This window comes from Triplophysa rosa, linkage group LG7, assembly GCF_024868665.1.
Source record: "Triplophysa rosa linkage group LG7, Trosa_1v2, whole genome shotgun sequence".
NCBI lineage: Eukaryota > Metazoa > Chordata > Actinopteri > Cypriniformes > Nemacheilidae > Triplophysa > Triplophysa rosa.
The window spans coordinates 20,019,076-20,040,371 of NC_079896.1; the positions used below are offsets into that span (position 1 = coordinate 20,019,076).

The 21,296-nt window shown below is 39.7% G+C and overlaps 1 protein-coding gene across 1 annotated transcript in view; it reads left to right on the forward strand.

The window, feature by feature from the left end:
• Positions 1–21,296, forward strand: part of LOC130556548 (protein unc-80 homolog) — a 58,681-nt gene that overhangs the window by 26,344 nt on the left and 11,041 nt on the right. The window contains exons 33-51 of the mRNA XM_057337662.1: positions 90–221; positions 2,713–2,899; positions 3,127–3,255; positions 3,352–3,495; positions 3,579–3,679; positions 3,748–3,834; positions 3,933–4,116; positions 4,799–4,893; positions 16,031–16,120; positions 16,203–16,304; positions 16,468–16,648; positions 16,813–17,078; positions 17,197–17,331; positions 18,586–18,724; positions 18,813–18,909; positions 19,656–19,826; positions 19,944–20,036; positions 20,194–20,412; positions 20,513–20,713. Of these exons, the coding sequence (XP_057193645.1) occupies positions 90–221; positions 2,713–2,899; positions 3,127–3,255; positions 3,352–3,495; positions 3,579–3,679; positions 3,748–3,834; positions 3,933–4,116; positions 4,799–4,893; positions 16,031–16,120; positions 16,203–16,304; positions 16,468–16,648; positions 16,813–17,078; positions 17,197–17,331; positions 18,586–18,724; positions 18,813–18,909; positions 19,656–19,826; positions 19,944–20,036; positions 20,194–20,412; positions 20,513–20,713 (2,753 nt within the window). The remainder of the gene's footprint in view (positions 1–89; positions 222–2,712; positions 2,900–3,126; positions 3,256–3,351; positions 3,496–3,578; positions 3,680–3,747; positions 3,835–3,932; positions 4,117–4,798; positions 4,894–16,030; positions 16,121–16,202; positions 16,305–16,467; positions 16,649–16,812; positions 17,079–17,196; positions 17,332–18,585; positions 18,725–18,812; positions 18,910–19,655; positions 19,827–19,943; positions 20,037–20,193; positions 20,413–20,512; positions 20,714–21,296) is intronic.

Sequence of the window (21,296 nt, forward strand, 5' to 3'; positions counted from 1 at the left end):
CATGTTTGGCACTACAGTCTTCTTGTTTGTTTTGTTCACTTATTTGATATTATTTTGTTATTGATCATTTTGCACATGTTATTTCATAGATTCCTCCACCCAGCATTAATTTTACACTGCCCTCTCCCATCCTGGGCATGCCATGTGTGCCTATATTTGACCCTCCGTGGGTTCCTGTGAATGCCAGCGGTGTTCCTGACGCAATCAGTGAAGATCAGTCCGTAAGTCCACTACATCAAAACAATCATAGCATGAATTAAAATGGAAGTTAATTTAAAAGTATGAATTAAAAATAAAATCATGCACAACATTTGCTTTGTGTTACATAATATTTGTATACATTTTATGCAGAACTACAATGTTTTATAAGACTTGTTTTAAGGCTTCCTTCTAATGATAAATTCACGATAATATTCCACTAGGAATCCTTATTTCAGTATATTACATGATCATATTTCCACAAGACTTTTTCTGTGATTGATCACATCTATGTAAGGGATAATGTACAGGCAGCAGGTTGTTATTGCAGAAATAAAAGGGTCTTGTATCACACTGAAGGGGCTTATTTCGCGTTAACAGCCGGCTGCTTGTACATTATCCCGCTTATTACTCGGCTACTTGCCACATGCGAAAAAAATAGACATGAAATGTGAATTTGAAATATTGAATTGGCTCATTTTTACCGAATGCAGACCTTTCGTGAGGAAAAGCCGTTTACTTTCGGTTTTAAGGTAAGAAACGACGTTCAAATGTCAAAATGATTTGCTGCATCCGGGTTACCATGTGTTATTCGTTTTGAGAGGTTGTTATCTGGGATTATTGCATGGCTTGTTGGAATGCTTCATTTTGATTGGCCAGTCGTGACATTTGCAGGTTTGTTATTCCCAGATAACAACCTCTCTAAACTGATAACACACGGTAACCTGGATGCAGCAAATCATTTTGACAGATTTTTTGAGAAATTAAATATAAATATGTCTTTTAATAACATATATGACATTATATTTACAAATGATTAAACCAAATTGCCTGTTCGTGACATTTAAACGTCATTTCTTACCGTAAAACCTAAAGTAAACGGCTTTTCCTCACGGAAGGTCTGCTTTGGGTAAAATTAGCTAATAAAATATTTCAAATTCACATTTCATGTCCAGTCTTTTTCTCATGTGGCAAGTAGCCGTGTAATGAGCGGGATAATGTACAAGGAGCCGACTGTCTGATAACAACCGGCTGCCTGTACATTATCCCTTACATAACGAACCTGCAAATGTCACGACTGGCCAATCAGAATCAAGCATTCCAACGAGCCGCGTAATAAAAGATATTAAGATATTGCTTGTAAGAAAATGCTAAGAATACAAAAATATACACATTTTATTAATACATTAATTATGTGTTAGACATGGTTAAAATATACCATGCATGTTGGTTACATACTGTATGTAGCCAAATCGCCAGGGTTTGTGTACAGCTTATGGGTTGTTATTTTTAATGTGATAAGAACTGATGATGTTCTGAAAAAAAGAACCAGAAAAATCAAAACGAAGAAAAGCTAGAAAAAAACAGTGGAGCTGGAAAATAGTGACTCAAGAGGGTTACCAAAAAATGACATGTAAAGTCAGACGGCAAATCCAAAATGGATACAGTCTGGCAAACGTTCAAAACTGTCTCACAGGACTAGCTGAGACAGCAACGGAAAAACAGAGCTCAATCTAATGCTGAAATAGAGGTGAAGAGAGATAGAGACATAAATAGGAGTAGAGCAAACAAGGGAGATCAGATACAGGTAAGAGGAATCAGCACAGATTGGCTCTGACAGCGATCCTTGCCAAAGCGGCGAACTGTAAACAGACAGGCAAACACAATTAACCTTCTCACCGTTAGTATCAAAGGACAGACTAAGACATGACAGATATCCCGCCAGAATTGAGAAATAAATAGACGTCTCTATTGGATGCCACATCCAGAGGTAGACCATGGATGCGGATGGAAACCTTTGGAGATCCCGACAAATGCTGCAAGGGTGGTAGGTAATAAACTGGAGAGGACAAAGCAGTCCCAAGGGAAGTGGTCTAGGGGACTTTTTTCCACAAACAATACAGTAGGCAATAGGGAGACCATCGATTCCTGACCATAGCTGAAAGCATTGGTGAACCGAATTCTGATACCTGAATGACACAGCAGCTTTAAGAATTGACCCCACTCAAGGACTGACATACGGACAAAAGCAGAAAAACAAATGGACACTGTTCCGGATTTCCAACAGAAACTGTTACGGAGGGCTCTTTTAACCTAGTTCTCGATGTTCCACTGAACATCCATCAAAACTGATGTCATCAAACACCCTGCAGGAAGGATGGTCTCCAGCTGTTTCTTCTTAATAGCTTACCCTGATGAGACAGTGTTGGTCTTGATAATTTTAGGCACAGGGTGTTAAGAGCGATAAAACTAGAAACGCCTGAAGACCAAGGACCAGTGGGCCTGCTGGAGTTGCTTGACAGAGTGACATATATTCCTAGTGCTTGCGGTCCAGTCAAACAAGGAAAACTTTTTTCATACTCTTTAGTGCCAATAGTTCCCAATGTCCCCTAAAAACATGCATGTATGAATAAATTGAAAAATAATTCCATGTAAAGGCTTTAAATTTAATAATGTCCTATTAATTGTCAACCAACCATCAGTTCTCCTTTGATTCTCTGTCTGTAATTTCAGAAATCATTTTCGGCACGTGCAGTGTCTCGCTCTCACCAGCGGGCAGAGCACATCCTGAAGAACATGCAGCAGGAGGAAGAGAAGAGAAGGCTCGGTCGTGAGGCTAGCATCATCACGGCCATCCCTATCTCTCAAGAGGCCTGCTATGAACCCACGTGTAGCCCACCGCCCGAGCAGGAGGAAGAGGGTGTGCCATAAACATTCCTTGAGCTTTTTATATAAAATGATTTCTGTACTGTGACAACATATTTTAACTTTCACAACTCAAAACTTCCCCAGTCCAAAGAGGTACCAACATTCTTGCTTTTGGACAACGTTTGGTACTCTCTTTTTTTTTTACTCACCCACAGCAATCAACCCACAGCTGGTTATTTGTCTAAACGAAATATCTTTTGTACTCCTCTCCATCTGTAGAAGATGTGATGAACCTGACATCACGTCGCCTCTCCGTCAGCCCATCCTGTACATCCAGTAACTCTCACAGAAACTACTCTTTCCGCAGAGGCTCTGTGTGGTCCATGCGCTCTGTGGTCAGTGCTGAGGGTAAGACGCCCATTAAAAATTGTTGATCCCAAAAGTCCAAGAACTCGTGAAAGTTTCATAGATCGTCACAGAGTTTGGTATATGCATTCTCTCAAGATGACGAGAACACAACAGAGCTCACACCGACACATCACATGCTCCAGCCACCTCAGGCTGTTTTTCCACCATGCATCTGTGCTGCTGTGTTGCCCATTGTGCACCTGATGGAAGATGGAGATGTTCGCGAAGATGGAGCTGCAGGTGAGAAACAAAGGAATTCTTTTTTATATTTTACAGTTACTTTTTCTTACCACTAACTAACTTGCTCTTCTGTGTTTCCACAGTATGTGCTGTTGCTCAGCAGGTTTTGTGGAACTGCCTGATTGAAGATCCAGCGTTGGTTCTTAGACACTTTCTGGAGAAACTCACAGTCAGTAACAGACAGGTAAGAATATCTGATCATGCTTTCAAAGAGTGTAGGTGTGGTGTATAAACATGTATGATTGTTCACAGGACGAACTGATGTACATGTTGAGGAAACTGCTGCTTAATATTGGGGATTTGCCTACGCAGACCTCTCACATTCTTTTCAACTATCTGGTGAGATTTCTGAACATTAATGTGAAGATCAAAGCAAGTCTTGAGCTGTTGATGCATCCCCATAGACGGTTGAATACATTGTTCATATTTTCTTCTAGGTGGGCTTGATCATGTACTTTGTAAGAACTCCCTGTGAGTGGGGTATGGATGCCATATCAGCCACCCTGACCTTCCTGTGGGAAATTGTTGGTTTTGTGGAAGGACTCTTTTTCAAAGATCTTAAACAGACTATGAAGAAAGAACAGTGTGAAGTCAAGCTCCTGGTCACTGCATCTATGCCAGGTTGCATATCATAGTAATATTCATTACAAACAATAAACCAGCAAACCCATTTACGTTGTGGCAACGTTGTTGCTACGTTCCATTTTTCCGCTACGCTCTCTGTGCTTTCAACACAGTGACAAGACACTGGAGGGCTGTAGCTAAGTTGTTCTGCAACACTCTGTGAGACGACATTCAGACCACTTTAGTTAATTCTTGATTCCATAGCAACTCATTTCTGCGTATTACCAATATGCCCTACATTTTTTGTTATATAGCCACAAAAAATAAATATAATTTATAAGCAATTAATAATTAATACTGTTCTGTAATGCTTACAGCAAAAACAAATAAAATCAATACCAACCATGTAAACTTTGAAGAGTAACAATGAAATACAGTGTTATATAATTCAACTTTATTGTGCTTCAGTACAGTGACGTGTAAATGTCGTTTGCTGGTTGTCCCTACAACCTAAAGCAATGGCCCCAGAGGTGGGTTAAAAGACAACATTGTGACAGCGTTGTTGTGACAACCTTCACCGCACAACGTAGAAACATCAACTTTTTCATTACGTTGTTACAGTGTTGTAAATACATTGTGACAAAATTGTGTGTTTGCTGGGAAGAGATGTCCTCTCTATAATAATTTGCTAGGCTCATGTTCATAGTTCACAATGCTATACCTGTAATTATGTGCCTAGGAACCAAAACCCTGGTGGTTCACGGACAGAATGAGTGTGACATACCCACCCAGCTGCCAGTGCATGAAGACACTCAATTTGAAGCCCTTTTGAAGGTCAGTGCCATAGTTGGATGCTAGTTTTCTGTATGACAGGAGTAGATGTTGACTGTTTAGTCAAGTATTTAAATCACTAATACAGTATTTAATTTAAGATGAAACTCTAAATCAATAAATACATTTTCCTTAACAAAAATACTACTTACGGCCACTTTTTTACTATAAATTAACTTTTCTATTTTATTCTCTTTTTTATTTACTGCAGTATGTCTTTGTTCTATGTTTGTCCTTTATTATATATTTATTGCTTTTCTACCCCATCTGCAAAATATAATTTTTTTACAGGTACATACTGTATGACAATAAAGATCTTGAATCTGATAAGGGTGATGTATAAATTAGCAACCTAATTAACAAAAGTGAAGCAAGTTCGCTGACGATAATGATCAAAATTAAAAACAGAAAATGTACAGTCAGCCTGTCATTGTGTAAGGCTCCTATATCAGAATGATCAGAATCAGTTCTTGTATAACACTGAAGGGGTTTATTCTGCGATAACAACCGACTGGATGCATTATCCTGCGGCTAGTAATTATCACATGAGAAAATAATTGTACACTAAATATTGATTAAATATGTTTAAGCTCATCTGTTAAAAATACAAACCTTCCATGAGAAAAACAACTTCCAGGTAAACCCACAACCCCAATACAGTATATGGTGGCATTGCACAGTCCTGCATACAATTTCTGTTCATTTTCCCTTTATTGAAAATAACAAAAAAAATAAAAAAGTAGAAATAGCTTAAAAGTGCAATAATGGTCAATAATACATTGCTCACTGAATTTAATTTACATTTATATTATACTACCAGGAACGTGTTTTTTTTTTATAAATATAATATTGGTAGCATTATAACTAAAGCAATAATAATTCTCAAGGGTTAGGCTTTAGAATCATAATGTTGAACTGTGTAAATGTACATTTTTATATAGTATATCAATGAACATTATAGTATACATAACGGAAAATGTAGTCAGCCTGTCATTATATTTTAAAACAAACCATAGTACACAACGTATTATCGATAGTATACAGAATGATATCATTAATATACATTACGAAATGATATCTATACAAGATAGTATAAGTCATGGAATAATTATACATGATAGTATACATAAGTCTGATGGTTTCGCTTTAGTTATTTAAACATTATTTACACTATTATTTGCTAGATCCTTTCATTGTGATTTTTCCCGCCAATAGGGGGCGGTGTGGCTCAGCCGCGTGACGTCATCAAATGCCGTTCTTTCTCTTGCCTCTGAGCTTTCAAGTGCACAAGTTAGTTTTGCAACGGGTTTATCGCGAAAGTAGTAGCAAAAGTCAAGGCGGGAAGATTTGAAACTGCAGTGACAGATTTGAGAGGTTGTAGATGCCTATTTGTGGTTGCAATTCAAATCTGAATCTAGGAAAACGTGTAAATATGTGCTATGCATTTGTATCTGCCAATGTATTTTGTAAATGCCAGTTTACACATTTGTGACTATTTTTCTGCAACTTCAAATGCAGAAGACAGATTTGTGAGTTTTGTCCACGAGTGCAAATCTCAACATTCAACTTCAGTTTTTTATTTGACAAGTTTTCACATTGGGGCTGTGAGTGTACATTTTAGTGTACAGGTACGAATACTTACTTTACAAGTTCACAAATTAAAATCTACATGCTCTCAAGTTTTGCTACTGAAATACCTTCATACTTGAACAGCGTTTTTTTTTTCAAGCGTAGGCACATTGGTTACTATGATACGATGAGCATGAAAAAAAACGCTGAGCACCAATGTTACAGCAAATTCTGTGACCGTCGTATTCTGTGACCCTAGTAGGCGCTGTTGTCACTGTGCAAATACGGCTCTCACTAAATCCTTGAGTCTGACATCATCACGCAGCCGTGTTTTTTAGGCAAGTTTAAGAATCATAATGTAGTTTAGATACTTTAGGGCTAGGGTGAGGGTTAGGGTAAGGGTTTCGAAAAGGCCTGTCCTTATTGCAGATGTATTCGTAGGAGTTTTCTCTTCAGACGCAAACTTTATGGGAGAAGAGAATTTAAATGAATCACGCAACGCGATTTACTAAGGTTTGCGCTCGTCATTGTACTGGTATTAGAGGCTTTATGTAACGCCCAACAAAAGCATGTCCTAAACCCTGCACTAATTTGCGCTGCTCTTAGTAGATTGCGTTGGTCATTATGGGAATGAGATATTGCGCCTGTGTTTTTTAATATGTGCCTTGTTAGTAAATGACTCACAGAAATTTCCACCCCCATCTGCGCTTTTTTTTTATTGCGCTCTCACGCTATTTTGCCCTGTTTCGTAAATCTGGCATTTACAGTACTTTTCACATGTTTAGGGAGCCCTTGGAGTGCTAGCGAGCCAAGCATTGAACCTGAGGGCACTGGCAGCACAGGGGGTGTTGAAGACAACTACCATCGTAACATGTCATGGTTGCATGTAAGTGGCAGTTCTATGACTCTTTCATCTAAATCAAACGTATTAAACAGTTTTGTTTAACACACTCCTCTTTTGCAACTTCCAGATCATGATTCTGCTGTGCAACCAGCAGAGTTTCATCTGCACTCATGTGGATTACTGTCACCCTCGTTGCTATCAGCGCCACAGCCGTTCCTGTGCTCGGCTCGTTCGCGCTATCAAACTTCTGTACGGTGAGACAGTAGACAGCCTGAAAGAGAGCGGCGCCACTAGCAGCATCAGCGGCCGGGCTAAGAAGAGCAAAGAGGTGCTTCAGTATTATTCAATGGTTATGTGGTGTTTCGACTAAAACTATGATCCCCATGACCCTTATTTTACTGTAAAATTATTAACAAGGGGCCCATGTAACTTTTCTCTATCCACCAAGGGGTCTTGAATAAGTCCCCTGAACTAAAGGGACCCCCTAACTGTACACCTTCTAGCTGAACCCTGGTGTATAACACAATAATTAAATTGCTTATTTTTTTCTAATCTTTAGTGTTCAGACAAATCATGCCTTCGGACCCCGTCCATGAAAAGACGGCCCACCCCCAGCAATGCTGAGGGGAAAAAAGACACTGGCATGCTGAAGTACATCCGTAACCAGGTGAGGCTGACCTCACAAAAGGTCAACTTTTTATTTCTGTTCTTTTTTTACAGAATTCCTAACCCTACCCATGAAAACAGTTGTTAGGTTTACATGCTGCTTATTGGAAGACACCATGTGAACAGGGAGAACTTAAAGGGGTAGTTCACCCAAAAATTTAAACTCTGTCATCGTTTTGTCACCTTCTTGTCATTTCAAACCTGTATGACTTTCTTCCGCAGAACACAGAAGAAGATATTTTTAAGAACATTGTTAAAACGAACAGCGACGGCACCCATTCACTGCATTTGTTTTGCGTCCAGTTGAAGTCAATAGGTAACGCCGTTGTTGGGTTACCAACTTTCCTCAAAATATCTTGTTTTGTGTTCTGCGGGAGAAAGAAAGTCATACAGGTTTGAAATGACAAAGGCGTGAGTAAAAAAAGAATTTTCATCTTTTTTGGTAAGAACACAAAGTTTGAGGGTTAGTTAATCCAAATATTAAGTCATTCATAATTTACACACACTCATTCCAAACCGGTATGACTTTTTGTTTTGCAGAAAACAAAATAAATTTTGAAGAATGTTCCGAAAATATGAAGAGCTCAGATGCAAAAATCCTCTAAATCCGTCGGACGACTTTTCGTTTAAAAGTGCATTTTTCACCAGGCTCCTACATTTACTTTCAGCAATACCAGATATTTCAGATCAAGCAGAGTGTGGTAGCAGAGGTGGCTTTTAAAGGGTTTAGCATCTGAACTCTTCATATCTTCTTTTGTGTCCCACAGATGAAAGAGTCATGCAGGTTTTATTTTTGGGTGAACTATTCTTTAAGCATGCTATATTTTCTAGGTGATGAGCCTGTCTCCAGCCCCTCTCTCCTTGCTCATAAAAGCGGCCCCTATCCTGACTGAAGACATGTATGGAGACATTCTGCCGGCAGCCTGGGAACTGCTGCTGAGTGTGGATGAGCATATGGCTGCAGCTGCAGGTTTGTCTGGGTCATTTATTCCTGCTTGTCTGGGGAGTCTAGTGAACGTGTCATTAATTAGTTTGGCCTTTGAAATGTGTTTCATTATTTCTGCTAAGCCACACATTTTAGCGCCAGCTTGTGAAACCTATATTTCATGATATAATGCTATGACAACAGTGGCTCTGTTCCAAATCCTAGCCAGCATTTTATGGGATATTTAACCAAAAATAAAAAAATATATATATTATTATTTACCCAACCCTATGTCATTCCAAGCCTGTATGACCTTTCTGGAGAACACAAAAGAAGCTATTTTGAAGAACATTGGTAGTAACCAGATAACATTTCCACCCCCTATAAGCTTCCACTTTACAGCAATAAACATTTTTCAATGAGAAGAAATGTGAGTTCTGAAGTGACATGAGGATGAACGATTACACATTTTTAGTGGCACATCCAAAACTCTTTTCCAGATACAGTAGTAAGCAAAACAAACATGCATCCTTATAAGAAAACTCAGACAAAAATCTCATAGAATGTATTGCATTAAAAAGTTCATAACTAGGGATTTTTAAGGTCCTACTTTGGTTTATGGAGTGTCCAACAACAAGTTTATGTACAGAGAAAGTGTAAAAACACTATTATTTCATAATAATAGGCAGTTATTCTTACCTTACTTCTTGACTGACTCTCAAATGATTCGTTGCGCGATTCATCTGTCTAATCCCCTCCTTTCCGCTAGCCTAGTCTGATGTGATTGGTCAGATGGTCTAGTCTGCTGTGATTGGTCTACCGCGAATGAGGCTCACGAGCTACAGTGTTTGGGGGAGAAGTGTGAAGTTTTCGCGGGCAGTCCTAGCAAAACTTAGGCTGGGTGTGACATTCCCATCGGTCCCTAGTTTGTTTTCTCCGTTTTTGCCCCAGGATGTTCTTTCCCCACGCTCCCTCACTGACATTTGCACCTGTTCATCATCATTGACTGTTTTCTCCTGTTCCTCATCTAGCTCATCCCCTTCACCTGTTTAGCCCTTGTTATCGGTTTTATTTAAGTTCTTTCCTTAGTTCAGTTCTTTGTCAAGTATTAATGTAATGTATCGTACCGTGTTCTGTGGAAGTATTTGGCTCTCTGTGTTTTTCGTCCTCCGTGGACGTATTTGGATTACCCTGTTATTTGTTCCGTGTTATTAGGGTTTTTTTGCTTACCTCCTGTTCCTCTTTGATTTGTCATCAGTGAACTGTTACACTGGGACTTTATGTAGCGACGTAAATCTGCAGCAGTTCGCGAATCGGACTAGGGACGACTCGTTTGCGTGATTCGGAGTCGACTCCCTTTTTTCCAAGCCAATAACTTTGTTGTTCATTCACCTTCGGATTTACAACTTGGCAGACTGCTTACTTTCAAACACGGCAACATTACACACTGCATGAAATGTCATTTTCATGTTCTCATGTTATGTACTCTTTAAGCTGTTAACAGAGGTTAAATTTCATTCAAAACTAACATGAGTTCTCTTTCTCCACATACATCATCGTCACGTTAACACAAACATATGCACACAGGTGCCATGTTCCTACTGTGTGCCGTGAAGGTGCCGGATGGAGTGACCGAGATGATGATGGCTGAGTTTCAACACCAGGAAGCAGGTCAGAGGATCAACTCCATTCTAAAATTCTACACTGTCTGGAGGTTTCGATACCAGGTGTGGCCCCGTATGGAGGAGGGAGCTCAACAAATCTTCAAGGTACTACTTATTTTATACTTAGTTTACATGCTGGCATACCGGACGCAGGCAGCATGTTGCGATGCATCAAACCCAAGTAAACAAATGTTTTCACATAGTAATCAAATGCTGCAGATAAGCTACAACATTTTCATTTAAGCTGTTGCAGCGTGTCATCTTTGCATGTTTGGCACTACAGTCTTCTTGTTTGTTTTGTTCACTTATTTGATATTATTTTGTTATTGATCATTTTGCACATGTTATTTCATAGATTCCTCCACCCAGCATTAATTTTACACTGCCCTCTCCCATCCTGGGCATGCCATGTGTGCCTATATTTGACCCTCCGTGGGTTCCTGTGAATGCCAGCGGTGTTCCTGACGCAATCAGTGAAGATCAGTCCGTAAGTCCACTACATCAAAACAATCATAGCATGAATTAAAATGGAAGTTAATTTAAAAGTATGAATTAAAAATAAAATCATGCACAACATTTGCTTTGTGTTACATAATATTTGTATACATTTTATGCAGAACTACAATGTTTTATAAGACTTGTTTTAAGGCTTCCTTCTAATGATAAATTCACGATAATATTCCACTAGGAATCCTTATTTCAGTATATTACATGATCATATTTCCACAAGACTTTTTCTGTGATTGATCACATCTATGTAAGGGATAATGTACAGGCAGCAGGTTGTTATTGCAGAAATAAAAGGGTCTTGTATCACACTGAAGGGGCTTATTTCGCGTTAACAGCCGGCTGCTTGTACATTATCCCGCTTATTACTCGGCTACTTGCCACATGCGAAAAAAATAGACATGAAATGTGAATTTGAAATATTGAATTGGCTCATTTTTACCGAATGCAGACCTTTCGTGAGGAAAAGCCGTTTACTTTCGGTTTTAAGGTAAGAAACGACGTTCAAATGTCAAAATGATTTGCTGCATCCGGGTTACCATGTGTTATTCGTTTTGAGAGGTTGTTATCTGGGATTATTGCATGGCTTGTTGGAATGCTTCATTTTGATTGGCCAGTCGTGACATTTGCAGGTTTGTTATTCCCAGATAACAACCTCTCTAAACTGATAACACACGGTAACCTGGATGCAGCAAATCATTTTGACAGATTTTTTGAGAAATTAAATATAAATATGTCTTTTAATAACATATATGACATTATATTTACAAATGATTAAACCAAATTGCCTGTTCGTGACATTTAAACGTCATTTCTTACCGTAAAACCTAAAGTAAACGGCTTTTCCTCACGGAAGGTCTGCTTTGGGTAAAATTAGCTAATAAAATATTTCAAATTCACATTTCATGTCCAGTCTTTTTCTCATGTGGCAAGTAGCCGTGTAATGAGCGGGATAATGTACAAGGAGCCGACTGTCTGATAACAACCGGCTGCCTGTACATTATCCCTTACATAACGAACCTGCAAATGTCACGACTGGCCAATCAGAATCAAGCATTCCAACGAGCCGCGTAATAAAAGATATTAAGATATTGCTTGTAAGAAAATGCTAAGAATACAAAAATATACACATTTTATTAATACATTAATTATGTGTTAGACATGGTTAAAATATACCATGCATGTTGGTTACATACTGTATGTAGCCAAATCGCCAGGGTTTGTGTACAGCTTATGGGTTGTTATTTTTAATGTGATAAGAACTGATGATGTTCTGAAAAAAAGAACCAGAAAAATCAAAACGAAGAAAAGCTAGAAAAAAACAGTGGAGCTGGAAAATAGTGACTCAAGAGGGTTACCAAAAAATGACATGTAAAGTCAGACGGCAAATCCAAAATGGATACAGTCTGGCAAACGTTCAAAACTGTCTCACAGGACTAGCTGAGACAGCAACGGAAAAACAGAGCTCAATCTAATGCTGAAATAGAGGTGAAGAGAGATAGAGACATAAATAGGAGTAGAGCAAACAAGGGAGATCAGATACAGGTAAGAGGAATCAGCACAGATTGGCTCTGACAGCGATCCGTGCCAAAGCGGCGAACAGTAAACAGACAGGCAAACACAATTAACCTGCTCACCGTTAGTATCAAAGGACAGACTAAGACATGACAGATATCCCGCCAGAATTGAGAAATAAATAGACGTCTCTATTGGATGCCACATCCAGAGGTAGACCATGGATGCGGATGGAAACCTTTGGAGATCCCGACAAATGCTGCAAGGGTGGTAGGTAATAAACTGGAGAGGACAAAGCAGTCCCAAGGGAAGTGGTCTAGGGGACTTTTTTCCACAAACAATACAGTAGGCAATAGGGAGACCATCGATTCCTGACCATAGCTGAAAGCATTGGTGAACCGAATTCTGATACCTGAATGACACAGCAGCTTTAAGAATTGACCCCACTCAAGGACTGACATACGGACAAAAGCAGAAAAACAAATGGACACTGTTCCGGATTTCCAACAGAAACTGTTACGGAGGGCTCTTTTAACCTAGTTCTCGATGTTCCACTGAACATCCATCAAAACTGATGTCATCAAACACCCTGCAGGAAGGATGGTCTCCAGCTGTTTCTTCTTAATAGCTTACCCTGATGAGACAGTGTTGGTCTTGATAATTTTAGGCACAGGGTGTTAAGAGCGATAAAACTAGAAACGCCTGAAGACCAAGGACCAGTGGGCCTGCTGGAGTTGCTTGACAGAGTGACATATATTCCTAGTGCTTGCGGTCCAGTCAAACAAGGAAAACTTTTTTCATACTCTTTAGTGCCAATAGTTCCCAATGTCCCCTAAAAACATGCATGTATGAATAAATTGAAAAATAATTCCATGTAAAGGCTTTAAATTTAATAATGTCCTATTAATTGTCAACCAACCATCAGTTCTCCTTTGATTCTCTGTCTGTAATTTCAGAAATCATTTTCGGCACGTGCAGTGTCTCGCTCTCACCAGCGGGCAGAGCACATCCTGAAGAACATGCAGCAGGAGGAAGAGAAGAGAAGGCTCGGTCGTGAGGCTAGCATCATCACGGCCATCCCTATCTCTCAAGAGGCCTGCTATGAACCCACGTGTAGCCCACCGCCCGAGCAGGAGGAAGAGGGTGTGCCATAAACATTCCTTGAGCTTTTTATATAAAATGATTTCTGTACTGTGACAACATATTTTAACTTTCACAACTCAAAACTTCCCCAGTCCAAAGAGGTACCAACATTCTTGCTTTTGGACAACGTTTGGTACTCTTTTTTTTTTTACTCACCCACAGCAATCAACCCACAGCTGGTTATTTGTCTAAACGAAATATCTTTTGTACTCCTCTCCATCTGTAGAAGATGTGATGAACCTGACATCACGTCGCCTCTCCGTCAGCCCATCCTGTACATCCAGTAACTCTCACAGAAACTACTCTTTCCGCAGAGGCTCTGTGTGGTCCATGCGCTCTGTGGTCAGTGCTGAGGGTAAGACGCCCATTAAAAATTGTTGATCCCAAAAGTCCAAGAACTCGTGAAAGTTTCATAGATCGTCACAGAGTTTGGTATATGCATTCTCTCAAGATGACGAGAACACAACAGAGCTCACACCGACACATCACATGCTCCAGCCACCTCAGGCTGTTTTTCCACCATGCATCTGTGCTGCTGTGTTGCCCATTGTGCACCTGATGGAAGATGGAGATGTTCGCGAAGATGGAGCTGCAGGTGAGAAACAAAGGAATTCTTTTTTATATTTTACAGTTACTTTTTCTTACCACTAACTAACTTGCTCTTCTGTGTTTCCACAGTATGTGCTGTTGCTCAGCAGGTTTTGTGGAACTGCCTGATTGAAGATCCAGCGTTGGTTCTTAGACACTTTCTGGAGAAACTCACAGTCAGTAACAGACAGGTAAGAATATCTGATCATGCTTTCAAAGAGTGTAGGTGTGGTGTATAAACATGTATGATTGTTCACAGGACGAACTGATGTACATGTTGAGGAAACTGCTGCTTAATATTGGGGATTTGCCTACGCAGACCTCTCACATTCTTTTCAACTATCTGGTGAGATTTCTGAACATTAATGTGAAGATCAAAGCAAGTCTTGAGCTGTTGATGCATCCCCATAGACGGTTGAATACATTGTTCATATTTTCTTCTAGGTGGGCTTGATCATGTACTTTGTAAGAACTCCCTGTGAGTGGGGTATGGATGCCATATCAGCCACCCTGACCTTCCTGTGGGAAATTGTTGGTTTTGTGGAAGGACTCTTTTTCAAAGATCTTAAACAGACTATGAAGAAAGAACAGTGTGAAGTCAAGCTCCTGGTCACTGCATCTATGCCAGGTTGCATATCATAGTAATATTCATTACAAACAATAAACCAGCAAACCCATTTACGTTGTGGCAACGTTGTTGCTACGTTCCATTTTTCCGCTACGCTCTCTGTGCTTTCAACACAGTGACAAGACACTGGAGGGCTGTAGCTAAGTTGTTCTGCAACACTCTGTGAGACGACATTCAGACCACTTTAGTTAATTCTTGATTCCATAGCAACTCATTTCTGCGTATTACCAATATGCCCTACATTTTTTGTTATATAGCCACAAAAAATAAATATAATTTATAAGCAATTAATAATTAATACTGTTCTGTAATGCTTACAGCAAAAACAAATAAAATCAATACCAACCATGTAAACTTTGAAGAGTAACAATGAAATACAGTGTTATATAATTCAACTTTATTGTGCTTCAGTACAGTGACGTGTAAATGTCGTTTGCTGGTTGTCCCTACAACCTAAAGCAATGGCCCCAGAGGCGGGTTAAAAGACAACATTGTGACAGCGTTGTTGTGACAACCTTCACCGCACAACGTAGAAACATCAACTTTTTCATTACGTTGTTACAGTGTTGTAAATACATTGTGACAAAATTGTGTGTTTGCTGGGAAGAGATGTCCTCTCTATAATAATTTGCTAGGCTCATGTTCATAGTTCACAATGCTATACCTGTAATTATGTGCCTAGGAACCAAAACCCTGGTGGTTCACGGACAGAATGAGTGTGACATACCCACCCAGCTGCCAGTGCATGAAGACACTCAATTTGAAGCCCTTTTGAAGGTCAGTGCCATAGTTGGATGCTAGTTTTCTGTATGACAGGAGTAGATGTTGACTGTTTAGTCAAGTAATGATTCATTCCAACATTTTTGGATCTTTTAGACTAACTTATTTGATGATTGTATACACGTCTTCTAGCAAAAAGAAAACTCATCTTATTAATGTTTACTGTGTGGCAACCATTTTGAAAGCATTTTTTTAGCCATGGTTAAAGAGGACGCATGCTCTGTGTTGTGTCTAACAACAGCATATAACCATGACTATATTTAAAGTATATCATGGATTCCTTCACAATTTTGTTGATTTTTTTACACCAGGAGTGTCTTGAGTTCTTCAATATACCAGAGGCTCGGTCTGACAACTATTTTCTTATGGATAAACGTTGGAACCTTATTCACTACGCCAAGGTTTGCGATTGTCTTGATTATAAACACTACATTGTTTATAAAAAGCTTGAAATTAATCTTCTTATTTGGTGCGCATCTTCAGACCTACGTGCGGGACATCTACCCTTTCAGAAGATCTGTGTCTCCTCAGCTCAACCTGGTTCACATGCTTCCAGAAAAGGGGCAGGAGCTTATTCAGAAACAGGTGTGTTGAGAATTTTAAGAGTACTATCTGATCAAACGTGTGTGTAAATCGAGCAACCTGTCATTATGATTCTTCATGAGGTCAATTAAGAACCTTTAGACACAAACAAGCAATCATATGTTTGGCGACCTCTGACTGCATTGTCTACAACTCTTTTGTACAGGTGTTCTCCAGAAAGTTGGAAGAGATTGGTCGAGTTCTTTTCATCATCTCGCTCACTCAACGTATGCCTGCCATGCACAAACAATCCCATGTCTCCATGCTCCAGGAAGACCTTCTGCGACTGCCGTCGTTTCCTCGCACTGCCATCGATGCCGAGTTCACCCTCTTCAATGAGCCTCTAGGTGAGTCTGGAAAAACATTTTGAACTGACTGACCAACCATTGGCATTACAAGCAATATACCTTCCTAGTTAATTGTTAACATCTGAGATCTTAGTTCATGTTTCAGACAACTTTGTGTAGTTCCATTCATGTGTTTTTCATTGTAGCCTACATTCTGTTTTCAGGCAAAGAGCTCTTTGGCTTAGACACTTTACACAAAGTCCTCTGGATCAAACTACTGGAGGAGATGTTTCTGGGCATGCCCAGTGAATACCCCTGGGGTGATGAGATTATGCTCTTTCTGAATGTGTTCAACGGTGCTTTACTTCTGCACCCCGAGGACAGCGCCCTCCTCAGACAATACAGCGCCACTGCCATCAACACAGCTGTGCACTTTAACCACCTCTTCTCTCTCAGTGGCTACCAGTGGATCCTTCCTACAATGCTTCAGGTGAGCGGCACAAATGCAAAGCTATGTTTTATTATATAATTTAGAAATGTTTCATGATATTAATTCTACAACGTTTATTGTGTTTTGTATCGTTTCTGTTCCTCGCTGTACATGAAAGGCATATGCGGATTATGAGAGTAACCCATTGCTCCGTCGAGGGATTGAATTCTGTTGCAGGCAGTTTTATATCCTCCACCGCAAACCCTTCATCTTGCAGCTTTTCGCTAGTGTGGCCCCACTTCTGGAGTTCACAGTAAGAGCGCTTATCTTGAAATAAATAAATCGTATTTGTATGGAATTTTTCAGTGTTTATTATGAATGATTGATCCATGCAGGTCATTATTTATTTATTTCATATTCATGTTCTCTCTTAATCTTTGATCAAAAATATGAATTTTACCCTCCAAATTAACAACATCTCTTCTCTTCATGACTTGTCTTGGCCTGGGGCTGGAGCTAAACTGACTTAAATTTTCACATGTCACTTGATTCATGGAGCCTTCAGATAGTTTCAGGAAGTTATGTTTTCTCTTTAAATTTCTGTCATTTTTTATTCATTAAATGACTTGCGTCTTAAAATGGGTTAAAAGTTTACCTCAATTGGTCTGTTAGCCGCAGCTCCATGCCTTACTTGTAACTTCCGGGAACTATTGAGAGCCTCCATGAACCGCCATTGCTGTAAAAAAAAACTGTTCCATTGGAGTCAACGGAGTTGACACAACTCTCTCTCAATGGTTCTGCAATTGAGAGAGCCCCGCCCTACCTATATCAGATATGTCACTAATCAAAATAAAAAACCACTGCAATTTTATTCTTACTTGTAGTTCATTTTGAAGTTTGCCCTAATACAAATTGTTGGTTACAAAAACAGTCAGCATAGCAACACAATATAGACCGCAACAGTATTATAATATGCAATTCAAACAAATTGTCTTTGCTTGGAAAGAGCAAAGAAACTCTTAAGAGACAATGTTTTTGTTTTCTTGTTTTACCTGGAGATTCTGGAGCTTCGAGCCATCCCTAAAACGTTTTATAATTCAGAACTGTTGTGTACAACTGAAAATACAGTTAGAAACTGTTGGAGACGTAAACTTTCACCAAATACCTTGTCACAGACAAATAGTCTGCTGTGATTGGTCTACCGCGAATGAGGCTCGCGAGCTACAGTGTTTGGGGGAGAAGAGTGACGTTTTCGTGGGCAGTCCTAGCAAAACGTAGGCGGGGACTATATGTAGTGATGTAAATCCACAGCGGTTCGCGAATCGGACTAAGGACGACTCGTTTGCGTGATTCAGAGTCGACTCCCTTTTTTCCAAACCAATAACTTTGTTATTCATTCACCTTCGGCTTTACAACTTGGCAGACTGCTTACTTTCAAACACAGCAACATTACACACTGCCTGAAATGTAATTTTCATGATCTCATGTTATGTACTCTTTAACATAATTACCATATTATATCACACAATGCACGTATAAATCTTTTGCTCATATCTTTTTCTCATAGACCCGCACTAGTACTGGCCTGTCGAAAGGTGTATCTTCACAGTGTCTTTTTGACCTGCTGGTATCTCTGGAGGGAGAGACTGCAGATTCCCTGGATGCTCTTGAGCTGGTTAAGGCAGAGAAACCTCTCCGTTCTCTGGGTAAGATGGCATACATGTCTCATCATTTTATTCAAACAGATAGTTTGCTAGGATATTGCATTGATCTGATACTTATGGTTCGTTTCAGATTTTTGCTATGGAAATGAAGATCTGGCTTTCTCGATCAGTGAAGCCATTAAACTGTGTGTCACAGTGGTTGCTTATGCCCCAGAATCCTTCCGCAGGTTTGTCATTTGCACATCTTAATTAAATTCAGTTTAAAGTCCCAGTGAAATAAAATATTGCATTGCCTATTTTTCATGAAATATTGCAACGTTTATTGTAAATATTTTATCAATGTGGGCCATTCTCTTTTTAAAATTCGTGTGCCCTCATAATCTTTAGCTAAAATCTGAAAATGCACTTCCTTCCTGTTATGACTATCCATCTTAAATGACTTAAATTAGACGGCTTGGGCGGAGCATCCGTTAACTCCTCCCCTTCAACTGTCAGTCTGCTACCACTTCCATTTCAAAATGCAACAGCTGTTTTTATACATCCAATCAAATCCCAGAGAAATACAAAAGCCACGCCCACTATTTTTCTCATTAGAAATTCCATTTCACTTCGAAATGCGTCAAAATACGGAAGTAAAAACGATCGCAACTTCCGGTTCATGGGGACTTTAACCTTAAAGATTTTTTATCCTCCAAAATCAGTGTACGATAACCGGACAGGGCCTCTTTTTGTCGTAACCTTTGAACTATGAAGAAATGTATAGAGAATACACATAAACATACACAATCCAAACTTGCCTTAACACTCCTACAGGTCTACACTCTTTCAGTGGTCCTCAGTATAAAAAGATGAATCGCAACATCTTGCAGCTTCTGTTGGAAAGGGTTCAAGAGGGCAGAAGATACTCAAGAAGCTAAATTCATCAACTTCCCAACTTAACATCTTCAATTCTCTGTTCTCTTCCTTCTTTCAGTCTCCAGATGCTCATGGTTCTAGAAGCTTTGGTTCCATGTTACTTACAGAAGCTGAAGGGTAACACACAGAGTCTAGAGTCTGCGCCTGCAGCTAGGGATGAGATCGCTGCCATAGCCACTCTGGCCACCTCTCTACAGGCTCTGCTTTACAGTGTGGAGGCTCTGACACGGTGAGACCCACGACACATGCCTTTATTCTAATTACACTCTGACCTGAAGTCCTAGATGTTCCCTTTATAGGGGTCATGTCTAATTATTATTATTATTATGTAATTCTCGTTTCTTAGACCTATGACTGCACCTCAGGTGAGTCGAAGTGATCAAGGCCACAAAGGAGCGACTACAGCCAACCACGCCACATCTGGGGGAACAAACACCAGGTCATTGCAGATATGTATCTGTATATAAGAAAACCCTAGACATGAGATGCGTACACTACCGGTAAAACGTTTAGGGTCATTTACTCATTATTTATGCTGTATAGTAATTGAGCAAGTCATGAAATATGATTGAAACTGATCTGATTTGTCTCTGCAGGGATAACTTGCACCTGCTGGAGGAGGGTCAGGGAATACTGAGGGAGGAACTGGACGAGCGCATTGCACGCGAAGAGTTCAGACGCCCTCGCGAGTCTCTGCTTAACATCTGCACAGAGTTCTACAAGCACTGCGGCCCGCGTCTCAAAATCCTGCAGAACGTGGCAGGAGAACCCAGAGTCACTGCGCTAGAACTGCTGGATATCAAGTCTCATATGAGGTGAGCTATCAGTCAGCTCAGTTTTTTGTCACTGAGGAAAATACACAAAACTGTGCATATTGAGAACCATAATAAAAATGTTTATACCTTTGTGTTTCAGACTGGCAGAAATCGCTCACTCGCTTTTAAAACTGGCACCGTATGACACACTAACCATGGAGAGCCGAGGGCTACGGCGGTACGTCACAGAAATGCTTCCCATCACTGATTGGTCAGCAGAGGCCGTTCGTCCCGCCCTCATCCTCATTCTGAAGAGACTGGACCGCATGTTTAACAAGATTCATAAGATGCCCACGCTCAGGTGAGTTCACCGTAGCTAAGAATTTCGGGTCATCTGTCTGTATTTTACTTTGAGCCAGAGCCTCTTACATTAAAAGAAATGTCATTGTTTTGGCACCTCTGGACCTCTCACATCAGCTACAGCACTGTACCTATTATGCTTTTTAATTCAATATGTTTTTTTTATATTTATCTCACACACCTTGAAAAAATTAATATGTGACCCTGGATCACAAAACCAGTCTTAAGTAGCACGGGAACATTTTTAGTAAAAGACAAAAATACATTGTGTGGGTCAAAATTATCGATTTTTCTTTTATGCCAAAAATCATTAGGATATTAAGTAAAGATCATGTTCCATGAAGATATTTTGTAAATTTCCTACCTTAAATATATAAAAACTTTATTTTTGTGAGTGGATGGTCTGCCACAGTGCCCCTGATTAACAACTTCAAAGGCAATTTTCTCAATATTTTGATTTTTGTTGCGCTCTCAGATTCCAGAGTTTTAAACCGTTGTATCTCAGCCAGATATTGTCCTATTTTAACAACTCCTATATCAATCTGAAAGCTGAATAAATAAACTTTCTATAATGTAAAAATCTC